General features: G+C 50.8%; 1 protein-coding gene across 1 annotated transcript in view; it reads right to left on the bottom strand.

Moving 5' to 3' along the window:
• Positions 1-2,056: 2,056 nt before the first annotated feature.
• The window catches only part of DISP3 (dispatched RND transporter family member 3), a 37,720-nt gene continuing 24,433 nt past the window's right edge, over positions 2,057-15,343 (bottom strand). The window contains exons 10-21 of the mRNA XM_040084803.1: positions 15,116-15,277; positions 14,538-14,660; positions 13,804-13,940; positions 13,113-13,294; positions 12,549-12,679; positions 12,289-12,461; positions 11,467-11,593; positions 10,493-10,638; positions 9,987-10,146; positions 9,499-9,612; positions 8,341-8,507; positions 2,057-7,637 (exon numbers count right to left, since the gene is read on the bottom strand). Coding sequence (XP_039940737.1) covers positions 7,275-7,637; positions 8,341-8,507; positions 9,499-9,612; positions 9,987-10,146; positions 10,493-10,638; positions 11,467-11,593; positions 12,289-12,461; positions 12,549-12,679; positions 13,113-13,294; positions 13,804-13,940; positions 14,538-14,660; positions 15,116-15,277 — 1,985 coding nt within the window. The 3' untranslated portion in view covers positions 2,057-7,274. The remainder of the gene's footprint in view (positions 7,638-8,340; positions 8,508-9,498; positions 9,613-9,986; positions 10,147-10,492; positions 10,639-11,466; positions 11,594-12,288; positions 12,462-12,548; positions 12,680-13,112; positions 13,295-13,803; positions 13,941-14,537; positions 14,661-15,115; positions 15,278-15,343) is intronic.

Here is a 15,343-nt window from a genome sequence, read left to right as displayed (position 1 = left end):
TTCAACGAGGCTGCAGAGCTCCTTGGTGTTGGAGAACATCAGTGCCCACACCTGTAGCCTAAGATGAGCCTAACACAGAACATAAGCTGCTTGTCTTCCTGCCAAAACCAGCCCAACCACAATGCTCTTAGTGCCATATTTCAGCTGAGCCCTTCAGAGACCGGGTTTCCTCACACCCACCCTCACCCTGGGGACTCCAAGACTGAAACCTTTGGAGTTGTCATTGCTTTGGGCTCACTTCAGCTCCTGCACTGGTTGAAGGAAAGCTTGTATCCTCTCCAGCTTTTGCTCATCACCACCCTCAGGGGTTGGGGAGCATGCAGAAACCGCATAAATGGCCATAAGGATAAAAAAAGACCACCTCAGCGGCACAGCTCCCCACGGAGCAGTCAGAGCTCTTGGAAGAGCCACTCAGATGTGTCATTTACAGGATGATTGAAGAATCACTGGGAAAGAGGTTGAGTCACCCTCCTTGCCTGCCCCCTGTCAGTCCTCAGAGGGGGAAAGCTGTTCTGAGCTACTCAGAAATGGAAAATGAGCCATGGGGGCTCTCAGGAACCAGCCACGGCCAAACTCAGTGCAGGCAGTGCCCCTATAGGCTCTGTGTCAGAGAGGACGGGGAAGTGATGTTGAGCACAGCATGGGGGACAAAACCACCAAGCAGTAAAAGCTAATAAAACCCACCCAAAATACTATTTTTTCCCCCTCAGCATGACTGAGTCAGGCAAGGGTAAGGTTTAAAAGCTCCCTATTTCTGTGCTGCACAGGATCCCCCAGATGGAAACACAGTTCCTTCCCTCTGCAAGCTTGAATTGAATACCAAACCGCTGTCACCGTGTGTAATCCCTCCTCCAAGCCCCTTCCCCTGTCCCAGACCCTTCCTCAGTCCAGCAGCTGTTTCCTGAAGAGCTGTGGAAACCCTGCCCATCTCTGGCCATGCCTGCAGCTGTCCTACCCCATTCCTGTGCCCTCATTCCCATGTTTGGCAGCCCTGGGCACTCACCACTGCCAGGTGGTCCCACAGTCCTTTGAAGGGCAACCTGTGCCTCCTCTGTGGTCCGCAGCTCCCTGCCTGTGTGTTAGGGAGTGCCTGGCACACCTGCTCTTGGGGCAAGGGACTGCATTTGTAATAAAAAATAACTCATTTCCAGCCTTGGCAATTTCCCAGCAGCAAGGTCAAGTATAAACTCCCCCCTACCTGCAATCCCCAGCTTCTCATTAAAGGGAACACATTCCACCTTCCTGTGGATACTGCATTTTTTTGTACATGTCAGGCTGTGACCTGGAGCCTTCCTGGTACTTAATAACAACAGAGGTTCCACCAGAAATTTTGGCCTTGTTGTAGAAACGAGGGCTGGAGATCACAGGAGGCTCTTGCTGCAGCGTGGTGCTGTCAGCGCTGCCCGTCCCAGCAGTGCTGAACCTGGGTGCAGTGTGGGCACACCCAGATGAGGGGCTGAGAGGATCCTCCCCCTGCCCCACTGCTGCTCTCTGCATCGGCTCAGGGGGTCCTGGGAGGTGTAGAACAACCCTTTGGTGCTGCAGCACAGGACAGAACAGAGAGACAAAACCTCCAGCAGAAATTCATCCCAGACGTTGTGTGATGTGGGAAAGGGCGGCGCTGCAGGAGCAGGCAGGTGAAGCTCATCCTCATGGAGTCAGGGCAATCTTCAGACACTGGAAGAAGCACAGGATGAAACAGAGGACTAAAAATTCCACAAACCATGGCTAAAGCTCTTGCTCAAGCCAGTCCTCTTGCAGACCTGAGTGGGTTCCTGCACTGCCTTTTCCAGGTTGCCAGCTCTCCTGGATGTGAGAAGTTGGCTTCAAGAGTCCCAATTTCAGCAGTAGGAGCAGACAATCCTGTGCATGATAGGAACTGGCTCTGTGGCCTCATCCCCACGGCATTCCTTACACAACACAAATCCTGGCTGTCACTGCGTGTACGTGAACAGTAACGTGGCGATGAGCGAGGGACCCAGACATGCGAATGTCAAAATCTTTTTATTTACAACAGTCTCCAAAAATCAAGGAACACTGAAAATAGTGAGGGTAGGAGACAACTTACAAAAGTGACACGCATACATCAGGGATTGTGCTACATCACTCTGAGAACTGACACTCTAAGGTCCGCACACAACGTGGTGGAATGGCAGTGCCCTCCCTCCCACTGTCCATGGGGTGCTCCTGCCTCTTCTCCCCTCGTATTTTAAACCATCCTCCCTCCCCTTTGTTCTGCTTCTGCCTCCAAACCTTTCTGCTCATCGGCTGGTTGCTCTGTCACTGCCCCCCCACCTCCCTTCAGCAATTGCCCAAAGGAGGAGCAGAGAAGAAAAAGCCAAAAACCTCTGTCCTCAGGATGGAGACAGACACTGGAAGATGTCTAGCTCTGGGACCCTGGGTACTAACCCAGGGAAAAGTCGTTAGCAGAAGCCTTTGAAATAACTGTAAACTATGGCTTACGCTCTATCTGGGGTGAGGAGTGATTTTGGAAGAAGTAACCAAGACATTGAATTTATCCTGCCTGGCTGCAAATCAGTCTGCTTGGTGGGCAGTGGGAGGATATAAATGTGTCATGGGGTTAAACAAAAAGCCTTTTCTAACCTTCCCAAAGGGCAGGCTGCTCTGCTACAGAAATTCAGTGCAGGATATTGGTGAGGTTCCAGATGACTGGAGCTGGCCAACGTGACACCCATCCACAAAAAGGGTGGGAAGGAGGATCCTGGCAACTATAGGCCAGTTAGCCTGACCTCAGTACCCAGTAGGGTCATGGAACGGTTCATACTGAGTGCCATCATGCAGCACTTACATGATGGCCAGGGTATTGACCCAGCCAGAATGGGTTTAGGAGGGGTAGGTCATGTTTGACCAGCCTGGTCTCCTTTTATGACCAGGTGATCCACCTGGTGGATGCAGGAAGGGCTGTGGTTGTTGTCTGTTTGGATTTCAGCAAGGCCTTTGACACTGTCTCCCACAGCACACCCCTGGATAAGCTGGCAGCCCGTGGCTTGGGCAGGAGCACTCTGTGCTGGGTTAGGAACTGGCTGGATGGCTGGGCTCAGGGACTGGTGGGGAACGGTGCTGCATGCAGCTGGCAGCCAGGCACCAATGGTGTCCCTCAGGTCAGTGGCCAAATCTGATGCCTCAGTTGCCCAAACCTCAAGAGGCACCACAACATAAAGAAACAGAGCGAGGAGTCCTGGACCTGTTCCTTCCTGTGACACTGATCTGTGCACAGCACATCAACTCTGCTCCTCCCTACTCCAAAGCTGATGTGGACAGGGCTGTTGTGAGCAGTGGCTCTTTCTCCAAGTGTCCATGGGGAACCCTGGACTCACTCAGTAGCTCCACTGAAGGCAAAGAGCAGTCACACCAGCTCTGTGCATGAATCTCAGAGCTTCAGCACCAAGGAGCAGTGTCCTTCTGCCTCTGCCCTGTGCTGGAAGGGAGAGGACTTCTGGGCAGGACAGGACCCACCGTGTTTCGTAGGAGACTGCATAGTTCCAGAATGACCCCCTCCTCAAACAGTAACTTAACTTTTCAGAGGTTAAGCCTCAAACCAGGATTTACTAGAAATAAAGGAGTGGGTAATTAACAGGCACATTCCATTGCCATGTGCTAGCTGAAAATTCCTGTATGCCTTTTAATTGCACCAAGATCGTTTTGAAATGGAAAATCAGAGCATTTTCTTCCAAGTAGGACCTGATGTGTTCTGTTTAAGAACATCAAAACTGAAAGCTTTGTGTGAAGCTGTTTAACTCCCTGGCTTCCTCTGCCTAAGGAAATTCTTGAGGTTTCCTCAGCCACTTTCAGTCCAGACTCTGTGAGCACCTAAAGCACGAACACCTACCACGGAGAAGGCTGAACCTTGCTCAGCAAGACAACGGGGCCCAGGAGAGGGACTGTGAAACAGAGGAGTCATCAGAGAAAGAAGACAGGCGAAGATGTGTGAGGAATCGTTTAAGGTGAACATCTGCTCCTGGAACAGCACCAGATAGGTGAGGCCTTGCTTTTTAATGCCATGAGCATCTGCCTTGGAGCACCAATTCCCAGCAGGGCTGTCAGCTCCACCTCCACACTTGCTCAGATAAAGCCATCCCTCTTCTTACTTCTATAACTTTATGAGTAATCACAGGGATGACACTGCCTTCGTGGACATGGATGTATACATCTGCTACTCGTTTGCTGTCTCCAGATGCTGGGGAGATCAGGATGTTTGAAGTGTTTTGCAGAAGGCTGGGCCCCACCTTTAAGTCTCTGTCACTCCACTGTATGTGGAGAAACATCAGCCCCCCTGACCACAGAGCTGTTCAGGGTGAAGCAGTGATGGGACAAATGTCTAGTTAGATCTTAAGAGAAGTGTCATGACTGTGTTTAATCAGGGTCTCAGGTTACAACATTCACTGAGTCCTTGCAGTGTAAAACATCACCTAGGATCCTCTACTGGCTCTTCTGCCATCCTGCTACATCTGGTGTAAGTTCCTTCCCCTCTCCTTGCCTCAGTTTCCTTCCTGGAGGGGCACAATCTCCTCAGCATACCTTTATGAATAATTTGCACTTTTCCTGGTCTCCCCTCTTCTTTCTGAACCGTTCTAGCCATTGCACTCCCAGTATCACTTTGGGCAATGAAAGCCAAGGTGATGCCCTGCTCCTGCTAGTGCCAGCCAGTCCTTCTGCCCTGAGGGAGCCTGGGCTGGCTGGAGAGGAAGAGGGAAAATGACAGCTTGTCCTTTTCCCTACCTGCTTCAGAAAACAGGATGGATCCTGTCAGGCGCCAAGAACTCTTTGTTATTTTTGTCTGCAGATCAGACACTGCCAGATCAGACCCAAGAGACATAAAAGCTTTCCCTCTACGTTAAAATTAATCTTTGCCTCCCCACAGTGTCTGAATGAACGTTCCCAGCATGGCATGTCCAGAATCACACTGGAGCTGGGGGGTTTCTGTAACCTCTTTATAGTGAGCACAAACATAGGATACCAGGGGCTTACATAGGCTTTCAACTTTGCAGGATTCAAAGCACACCTTGTGCCCTTTCTTAAAGGCCTTTAAAGGTTTCTTCATACTTACAGAAGGAGGAACTTCCTCTAAGGGTGCCCTCAGCACCTTATTCTCTCATCTGCTGACCTGGAAATATCCATCAGCTTTAATCACCCAAAAGAGTGTGAAGTGTTTGCCAAGTTCGAGTCAAGCCAGCAGCCAGAGCATCCTTGGCCACAGCAGCAGGGATACCTTGCTCTCTGTCCCCTGCAGCACCTGCACAGGTGCCATGGGCTTTATATCATAAGCACTCTTGCCCTCTCCAGTCACTGCAGGTTAGGAGTGCTCAGGGCACCACCAAGAGTTAAATCTGGAGCACAGACACAGGGAACAGCATGGCTTACACATCAAGGATGGGGCTGAACCGTGCACAGCAGCCATCAGAGTAGCACTGCTTAAGGACAGTCAAAAATCCTTTCCAGAACCATTTATTCACGGGCACAGGGTTCATTACGAAGGAGCTGGTGCAGATTAGAGGTAGGTGCCAAGAAACATTTAACACTTTGCAGAAAAGGGTAACTCAGCTGTGCCATGGGATAGCAAGGAGAAATCAGGCTACTCTTCTGCCCTGCTCACATCCTCACAACCTCCACTGCCTGCAGCAGCATTGCTCTGGAGACTGCCTGGAAATAGGAACTCCTCTCTCAAGCTTGGGGTCACCTTCGGGAACCTACTTCAGAAACAAGTATTTGATCCAGTTTCACAGGGATGACACAATGTGAAGGTGTAAGACTGGTGGGGATAAGAGCAGGGATGCACTGAGCCAAGCAGAAGCAGCTCAGTCTCTCAGCAGTGCAGGCCACACAAATTGGCTGGCAATGGGGTTGGACTTCCTGGAATTTTCATCTTAAAAGGAGGTGTAGATCCAGACAGAGAACACAAAGCCACCAGGACATGGAATCTGCAAAGAAATTAAGTCAGGCTGCTTCCTGGCCACATTACTCAATTGCCCTTGTAAATACTGGTTAATGCATCTCCCAGTGGGCCTGACCCTACCCTTCTGCCAAGGATCAGATGTGCTGTATATTAATGCACACTTAGCTATTTCAATTTTAAAAATACGATAGAACCAGTGATGCTTAAAATGTACTTGTTAATGGGCACCGGTTTGCGATTTCATCTTCCTTTAATAGGAACCATCTGCTCCGAGCAGACAGCAGCTGCAGCTCTGCTGCCCTTGGCTCTGCGCACAGGAGGGTGTCTCTCAAGTGCCACAGAGGGTGCTGTGCATACCACCAGTTATGGGCTCTACCTGGCCCCAGGGGTTACCTCAGGCTAAGAGCTGACTGCTTTGACCAAAGAGCTCTGCAGGGACCTCAGGGCTCTCTTTTCTCTCCACCAGGAAGAGCAGAGGCAGTGACTGGTGAGGTGACCAGAAATGGGCGTTGAAACTGCCTTGACCTCACTACTGAGATGAGGGAGAGGAGGGCAGGCTGCTGAGGGCACCACCTGCTTCCTGATGGCTGTTCACAGACACATGAGATCCCAGTGCACTGTCCCTCCAGAGAGAAGGGTAATGCCCTGTGTCCCAACACCTCCCTGAATCACAAAAGCAGGTTCACTGCAGGTGGTGCCACACAGCTCGAGCTTGGATCCCAAAGTGACACCCACGAGAGCTCCTGTGCAGCCAGTTCACTGCTGGCCTGGCTTGGGCACAGGGCCTGGCAAAGGCATCCAGACAATCCTGTCCTCCAGGCCTGTCCAACAGCTCACTGCTGTTCTTGAAGGCTCAGGTAAGGAGGCACAGGCTTGGTGTGGGAGTAGCACATCACCTCAAGAGTCACGGTTGCAACGCTGACCTTGGGCAAATGGAGGGGAAGGACGGAGGGAAGGGTTTTTGAAAGGATCACATGACCTTCCCAAATTCTCCCATTTTAGCTTTGTGGGTCCAGAAAGCCCTGTTTGTTAAAAATAAATTAAAAGAGCAAGAAAAGGAAAAAAGAAAGCAGAAAGAAAACTGAGAGAAGGAAACCTCCTCCTCTCCTATTCACGGGCTGAGGTATTCCCTGGGCAGCCCTCACTGTCCGTCATCCATCCATCACTACCCAAAATAAATACAACTTTAGAGCAAAACCCATTAGAAAATAAAGTGCATCTGGAGTTGAAAAACTTCATGAAAAAAGGGACTTTTTTTTTTTTTCCTCTTTTTTTTCCTTACAAAAAATATTCTTTAAAAAGAAAAGAAAAAAGAAAGGGAGCAAGAGGACAGAGCACGTGGCTCTCGGCCTGGGGTCTTCTACAGGGCTGTCCCATTGGAGAGGGGGAGCTTAAATCCACTCTTCAGCAGGGCAAGGCAGATGCAGAGCCCCAGCAGGCCGGCCAGGAGCACCCCCAGCACGGCCTTGAGGCAGGAAGTCCTGCTGCGGGTGAAGGTGCCGGGGCCCATGATGCTCAGCAGGGCCGTGCTCACAGTTAACGTGTACAGGATGGAAACTCCCGTGTTGAGGGCCACGATCTTCCCGAACTTAGCAAAGGGGGCGATGATGCAGAAGAACAGCGGGACGGTGGCGATGACGGTGGTGACGGCGCTGGAGACGATCGCCACCCCCACGTGCCGGACGGCCTCCATGGTCCTCCACTGTCGGCACGCCGTGGGGTCCTGGTGGAAGGGACAGCAGTGTTAGCACAGCCACGTGGGGCTACGCTGATGTTTCAGGCTTTTGAGAGGGTGGCTTAGCTGATAGAATCCCAGCCCCGGGATGGAGAGGCTGCCTGAGTGCAGCTCAGATAATTCGTGCAGTCTCTGAGCACGCTGAGCAAAGAGCCATAGGGTTAAAAGGCAGCAGAGGCAAAGGCTGCTGGATTTTGTGCCTCATTTCCACCACGTCAGGCTGACTGCTGGGCCTGCACCACACAGGCACTGCATGGAGACACCTGCATCAGAGATCCCAGGCTTTTGTGGTCTCCGTTTTCCCAGTGAGACAAAAGATGTTAACAAGGCCAGAGCTGAGCTGGTAGTCCAGCAAAGCAAGCTTCAGAGGTTACAGAGTTAGTGTAGAGCTGTTCCACCACAGACTGTCTTCACTTGGACATGAAAATGGGTTGCTTTGGACACAGCTGTGGCCAGCAAGAAAGGGACAATCATGTGGGTTGGAAACCCTCATCTGAGTTTACTGTTCTCAGGTACACAAGTTCACATCTGGAGCTGTCAGCTGGACAAGCAGCTAACACCACACCCCAGGGATGCTCTGAGGGTGCCAGGACTCATTCCCCCTTGCTTATCATGAGTCCTGCATCACAGCTGAGGGGCATGGAGGGCACAAGAGGAAAGAATATGAGGCTGTAGGAAGAACAGAGCTCACCTCTGCCTGGTGGAGTGGCAGGTTCTCCCCTGCCAGCAGGTAACCCTCCACCAAGTGCACGCAGTAATCAACAGAGGAGCCAACGAGGATGGAGAGGGAAATGGCTTCCACAGCTCCCATTTCCCAGCCAGACCAGTACATGATGGTCACCACAAGGCAGACGACCCCTGTGTGAGGAAGGTGCTGTCAGGGAAACGTAAAGGACTCTGGGACTGCTGCACAAGCCAACTGATACCCATCAATCCCTGGGGAGTTTGGGATCATACCCCAGGGGTCTGCGTGCCACCCAGCCTGAATCTGGTACCCCCTCCCCCTGCCATAAACACTTCCCTCACCTTCCCTTGGCACAGGGATCATTTCCTAGGGTGACCAGACCTGCTAGGCCTAGTGGAACACCTAGTTAAATATCAGGCAAACTGACAGACTGACGCCAATCTAGACTAACTCTTGCTAAATGAATCCAAGCCCAGACAAGTGTCCATGTGTGCACAAAGCACCACAGGGAAGTGAGCCTGTTGTTTTGCTTGCTGGAGTTACACAGGGGCTGAGCACAATTCTTTGAAGGCAAGGAGTAATGTTAGTTTGTGAGTCATATGTGGGAGACTAAGTGGTTTCAAAATGATAGATTTGATTTTTATACTGAGAAGTTTAGCAACACACTTAGACCACAATATTATCAAATCACCGGCCAGGGAGAGGAAATTATTTACAATTTTGCTTCAAATACTAAAAAACTGCTAAAATACTCAGCTTTTAACATCTCCCACTGCTTGGAAACAGTAGCCATGGTGTAGGTTCTTGGAAAGTAGTGCAATTGTTATTCAGAGCTTGTGGGACTTAATCACATTATTACACATAACAGGTAGGGATGGCATTTGTGTAGCTAAAACCCTTATTTAAACAAATAGAAGGGATCGTGTAGATAAAACACACTGGGAATTAGACACACAAATCTACTTTGCCAGTGAGGTTCCTGTGCATTTGTTGGGAGTTTCTTCTGTCCACTTAGCCAGCCTGTTCTCCAGGACTGGCTCCCAGAGAACCAAAAAGGTTTACACAAAATATGAACAGTTCAAATCACCAGAGAATCAACAGTGCCACAAATCCACCAATTTCAGGAAAAGCGAAAGCCTGACACATCGGAATTGGTGTTTTTACCTAAGATGCTGAGCAGCACTGGCAGCAGGAGGAGGATGTGTGTGGTGAACACTGCCACAGCAGCCACACAGATGAGCAGCGAGAGGACAAGACCGTACAGGGCACTCTGCACTCCTGGAAGGAAACAGCCAGCTGATATGAATCCTGGAAGGTGACAGCTGCGATGAGAAAGGCACCATGTTCCTGCTGGCAACAAGGCAGGCAGGGACTCCCACTGGGGAAGACAGGAAGGGGAGGATGAAAGTGGAAAGAAGGTTTCTTGAATCTCGCATCAGCAGGGCTGAGCCCCTTCCCTTACCTATCTCCTTGGGCTTTGCCTAATTTTGACAATACACATTGCTTAGGGCAGGAACAGGCTTTAGGAGTTTGCAGAGCAATGGCGAGGGACTGCAGACACAACCCATGCCCACCATATGGGATGGAGTGTGCTATGAAGATGTATCAGAGAGCATGGGTTCCCCAGGGAGAGAAACGTGGCAGTCACTTGCCTATAATCTCCATGAAAATCTGCTTCCAGTGCTCACAGGTCTGGAAACCATGGCGGAGAGCAGAGCCCTCTGGGAAGAGCTGGAGTTGCTGCTGCAGGAATGTCTCCCATTTCAGATAGTCAGCATATGTCTGGAAGGATGATTTCCCCTTGTAGGTTGTCTGTAACAAGATAAACACATCGCTCATGTCCTGTTCTTTGGGCAGGGTATGCATGGCAAGGAAAAGGGCAGAACAGCCTAGCTCCAGTGGCAGCACCAGGCAGAGCTGGCAGTGGCATTTGGGCAAATCTGCCACCAGCTTTCTGCCTGAGCTAACTGTGGTGTAAGCAGCCACTTCTACCAACTTGTGAGTGCAGGCACCTGTCTGCAACAAACACTAATAAGCACTAAATTGTGGCTGCAAATGGAAGTGGCCGGTGCAGAAAGAGCAGAGCTAAACCCCCAGAAGTAACAAGACAAAACTGTCACCAGAGTGACGATGCCACCAGGTGATGACCTGCGCTCACCGATTCAAATGCCATGGAAATCCACTGCACCTTCCCATCCTTCACCCCCACTGCCCCGTGAGAGAGCTGTCCAGGCAGCAGGTTTGGCTCAGGGATGTTCTTGCATTCGGGGTGCAACATCTGCAGAAAGGAGGAGATGCTGTAACCTGGGGAGAGAGAAAGAACAAGAGATGGAGGGCAGGACAGGGAAAGGAAGCACACTGGAGTAAGGGGATGAAAAGAAAACCCAACCAACAACTCAGAATGAGACCCCAAGAGAGTCACAGGACCCATCTGTCCGCAGCTGCTTCCCCTTGCCACTCTGGTTTGCCAAAGCCCTTGGGGTCTCGGCATCACAGCTCTCAGCTGCTGTAGCTTTAAGGACACTCTCTGTCATCAGCATGGAACAGAACAGTGCCACAGCTGTTTGTCCCCAGCTGTCAGGAAGCAGCACAGAGCGAGTGCTGAGGGCTGTTTGCCTGGCCTGGCAGGGATTTGCTCCAGGCATGAAGCTGACTTTTAGCCTGATGCCAATATACACTTCCTAGGCTCAGCTCCACAACCTCGTGACCTCTGAAGTTGGGAGAGATGGTCACTGGTCAGGTATGCAAACCACAGGGACAGTGAGTAGCCTCACTGCAATGAGATCAGGTGTGAGCTCATTTCTATTCAGAATCTACTAAAAAGATATTTACTGAATCAAAAGATTGTATCTCAAGCAATACCCATGATTGGAAAGAACAAATGCAATTCTGTTCTTATCTTTCTGGATTAAATCCCAAAGAATACACCCAGTGTCTTTGGTATTAAAGAGACCATTTTCCTTTCTTCCTTTCTGTCCCAAAAAGCACAACCAAAAGACATGTTCTAGAAGGGTCAAGTTGCCTTGGGAAGAAAAGGAGACAGCAGGAAGCAGTCACCCTTTCTGGTTTGCTGTTGAGGACCCCAGCTCAAGCAAGCACAGGTAGGGCTGCAGAGGAGTTAGTCAAACCTACCCGAGGGCAGGCACTGAGCCCCTCCAGGCTTCACCAGCTCCGAGTTGCTGGCAATGGCTTTGCAGAGGCGGCACAGGTTGCCAATCTCTTTGAAGAGGTCAAAGCTGTCATCGTAGATAACACTGCCCTTTCACAAGGAGACACAATGCAAGAGCACCACACGTGAGACAAACACACAGCAACTGGCACTCCAGCTGCCTGCCTGCTCCACTGCCCCTTCAGAGGAAACAGGCAAAGGCTGATTCTGCACACAACCCCCAAATCACAGAGCAGGAAGAACAGCAGAAAGCTGAAGTGCATCAGGCAAGCTAAGCATAATTTTTCTAGGGAAAGACTGTCATGTGTCAAGGTATCAGATCTCAGAGATAAGTTGTTTCTAGAAAAGTCACGTTTAGTAACCTTTCCCTAAAGTAATCGATTTTTATTTTTTGTTAATACTTCATAACAAGATATATATTATAGAAAAATATCAGTTCCCTCAGTCTTGAATTTGTAGTGAGATTTTGTACCGCGCTCAAGATGGGTTTGTTTCTAAAATCCTCAAGAAAGCCAGGTTCAGACTCAAAATTATAAGGTTATTTATTGCACTCAGAGGGATTTTCTGAAAAGTCTGAAGCGGTTTTTTTCAGTAAGGACTTCCTGATCTCCATTATTTTGCCAATTTGCTAAAACAGAACCGTACCGGCTCATCGCAATGCTACAACCTCTGCCCTTCCATCTGTCCCGACTGCTGGACCACCCTGGGCTGTGGGTATCAGCCAAACACCACGCAGAGAGCCTGCCCCTCGCTTGCCAGCCCCGAGCATGCCAGACCACGTGTACCATGTCTCCAAGGACGTGGTTGTCCGGGCGTCTCGTGCGATTGACGCCTCTGATCCCAAACACCACGAACACCATGGCTCCCGTGTCCACGAGCGGCCGCACCGCCGGCTTCCCGCAGCCTGTGTTCATGCATGGGTTAAATCCAGACGTGGCTGACAGCTTTGCTCTGGGTGCTGTTGTCAGACACAGAGGAAAAGTTGGTTAGATGGCAAAAAAACCCAAAGGTCCTGATTCTCTTGGCTGTTTGAACACCAGCTTACCTTTCTCACTGGGAACGTACAGGATGCCTTTGGTGGGTCCATCTGGGCTAGAGCTGAGCAGACAGCCCGGGGGTGCCACACACACTCGGCCGTGGTAAGGGGGCTTGTGTGACTGGGCAAAATACAGTTTCCTGTGCAGCAAGGAAAGTTTGTTATGGGGGAAGAGAGGTAGAAAAGATGAAGCGTCCAAAGCATTACATGGAAGCAGACATTCTTGGGGACAGAAGGAAAGGGAAAGGTGAGCATCTGCAGACCTAACCATTGCATATTCTGTGCTGCCCATCCAGCCCAAGAGTTCAGGTGGGTAAGGGCAAGAACCAGATCAGCAACATCTTTCTGCCACCCAAAGAAGCCCCCAGTCACAGTCTCTCAAGCCTTCTGCATGTTAATGATGCTATGGGCCTGCAAAGTGACTGCAGAGATGGGGCATATATGCAGCAAAGAAAATTCTAGAGCCATGGATGTCACTGACTGTGGGCAGGAGTGGCCATTAGGCATCTCCCATCAGCCTCTCAGCTGTGCTGTTCCTGTTGCCTTGTCCTGAAGGGGGGTTTGGAAAGTTACCGTGTTCGCTGCTGCTCCTTGGAGGCCACGTAGAAACTGAAATCGAACTTCCAGCCCTTCTTGGTGTCACAGGACAAGGTGGTCATCATCCACTTCCTGGGGCTCATCTGCTTAAGCAGCCCTACTGTGGACACACAAGCTGTCAGCTTCCTGGTGAAGTTACCGAAAGGCACTCTATACACCTGAGCAATGGATTAATGAAAACAGACACTTAACTCCACAGGGTTGCAGCCTGTTGCACATCAGCATCACACTCTCCCCTCCTCCCTGAGCACCTGAGCACTGGCACAGCCACACAGAATGAGCACTGCAGGCACAGCCCCAGCCAGCCCCTTCCCAGTGACGGCCAGTGTGTGATGGGCCCCTTAACACCCCCATTCCCAGTGGCCTAGGCTGAATGGTGGCTGCTCTGCCCAGGGTGAGGGACATTTGCCCCAGTGACACCCACAGCTTTGCTCCCATCACTGACAGTCACCTCACAACAGCAACAGGTGAAGCCTTGTGGCACCACCAGGGATCATCTTGGATGATGCCAAGCACAATGCCTTGTGTTAACTACCCTACTGCAGCGCCCTGAAAACATCACCCAAAGCTACACAGGACCCCACGGAGAGACAGGAGGAGGCTCTTGTGCTCACCTGCTGAGTGCTGCCCTCTTGCTAGAGGGGTCCAACATCCTGGGCTGACTTACCTGGAATGAAGGCACCTCCCCGTCTCCCGGTGACACCATCTGCCAGGGCGCAGGGACACTGGCATTGAGTGAGAATCTGTAGATGGCTGGTCTTCCCTTGCTCCTGGACTTGGAGATATACACAGTCCCCTGGAGCTCTAAAGAAAACAGAGGGTGTGAGGTTTGGTGGTACTCCTCAGCCAGCAAATCCTACAGACACAGGCAGAGCAAAGGGGGGTTCTTATGGTCTGCTTTGTGCTCTGGGACACCAGGCACTGCCTCTGCCTTCTGGCAGCACAGCATGCCTTTCAAAGGCTATCACAAATACATCTGCAGTAATTCCTGATGGCTTATTGATTCATGTCATCTTGAGACCTGGCCCAATAACTCTTTTATCCTCAAAATCCCCTGCAAACTGAATTTACTGTCCTTGTGATCTGCCAACAAGGTTGTGAACAGGACTGGGATGTGAAAGCTTGGAGTTCCTAGCCCTGTACTCAGATCAGGGGGATATGACACCAGACAATACTGCCACCTGGGTTACAGGACCATGTGCTAGAGAGAAGTAAGCATTCAGGGAAAGAGTGTTCTAAAGATGCCCCATACATCCAGCACCAACCTAGGGCTCAGTGGGGCAGGCTCTGAACAGAATTACTCCCCAACAGCTATTCAGAGAGCATGTGGTTTAGTTTGTACCCCAGTGGATCCTTGGGCCCTGGCCACAAATGTGGCCAGAGTCATCACAGCTCACTCACCTTGCTGCCCTGTATCACTCATGCTGCCTTTGCTCCCCCAAGGCGACCCTGAGCCCCTCTTCTTTTTTTCCAAGGAAGTTCGGATGTTGTTCTGTAAACTGTGGGGCTTTTCCTGAAACAAACCTGTCCCACAAGGTTAGTCAGGGAGGAAAGAGTGAATGGCATGAGAAAAGATGTGCCAAGCCTGGCCTGTGCATACCACAGACTCTTCTGCTGAATACCAAACCCTGAGCAGGCAACACAGTGCCACGGTACCACAGTGCCACAGTGCCACTCACCCTCAGCTGGGCACTGACATGAGACCAGCACTTATGAGTAAAACCAGTCAGTTTTCATGATCTGTGAAGGGACTGCTCCAGAAGAAATACTCAGGCAGTTCACTGCTAAAGCAGGAAATACTTTTCTTAAATACTCCACTCAGGCAACTCAACCATCCCATTCCCAATGTGTGCCTCCTTTCCTCGGGGTCCATCCTATTTGAACATTGTAGGTGTCTGCCTCACATTTCAGCTCCTCCAGTCCAGGGCTTAGGCCAGGCTGGGCTGCACCCACCATGGTTTTGGGACTAGTGTTCTCACCTGAGCAGGTAATGCAGGAGATACCTTCAGCACTCAGGTTGTATTTCAGGTCCAGCAGCACCTGGATGTTTGTGTCTGGCCGGAACAAGACTGGAGCACGGCTAGCTGGATGGAGGCGGCTAGCAAAGAATATGGACAGCAGCAAAACAAGGAGAAAGAGCCCTGCAAGGAGAAACCTGGGTAAGTGTGGGACCCTACATGCACTTCACACTTCAGACATGCTCAGAA

Source organism: Hirundo rustica, chromosome 22, assembly GCF_015227805.2.
Source record: "Hirundo rustica isolate bHirRus1 chromosome 22, bHirRus1.pri.v3, whole genome shotgun sequence".
Lineage (NCBI taxonomy): Eukaryota > Metazoa > Chordata > Aves > Passeriformes > Hirundinidae > Hirundo > Hirundo rustica.
The sequence above is the reverse complement of the archived record's forward strand: the minus strand, read 5'-3'. Positions and strand labels throughout refer to the sequence as shown.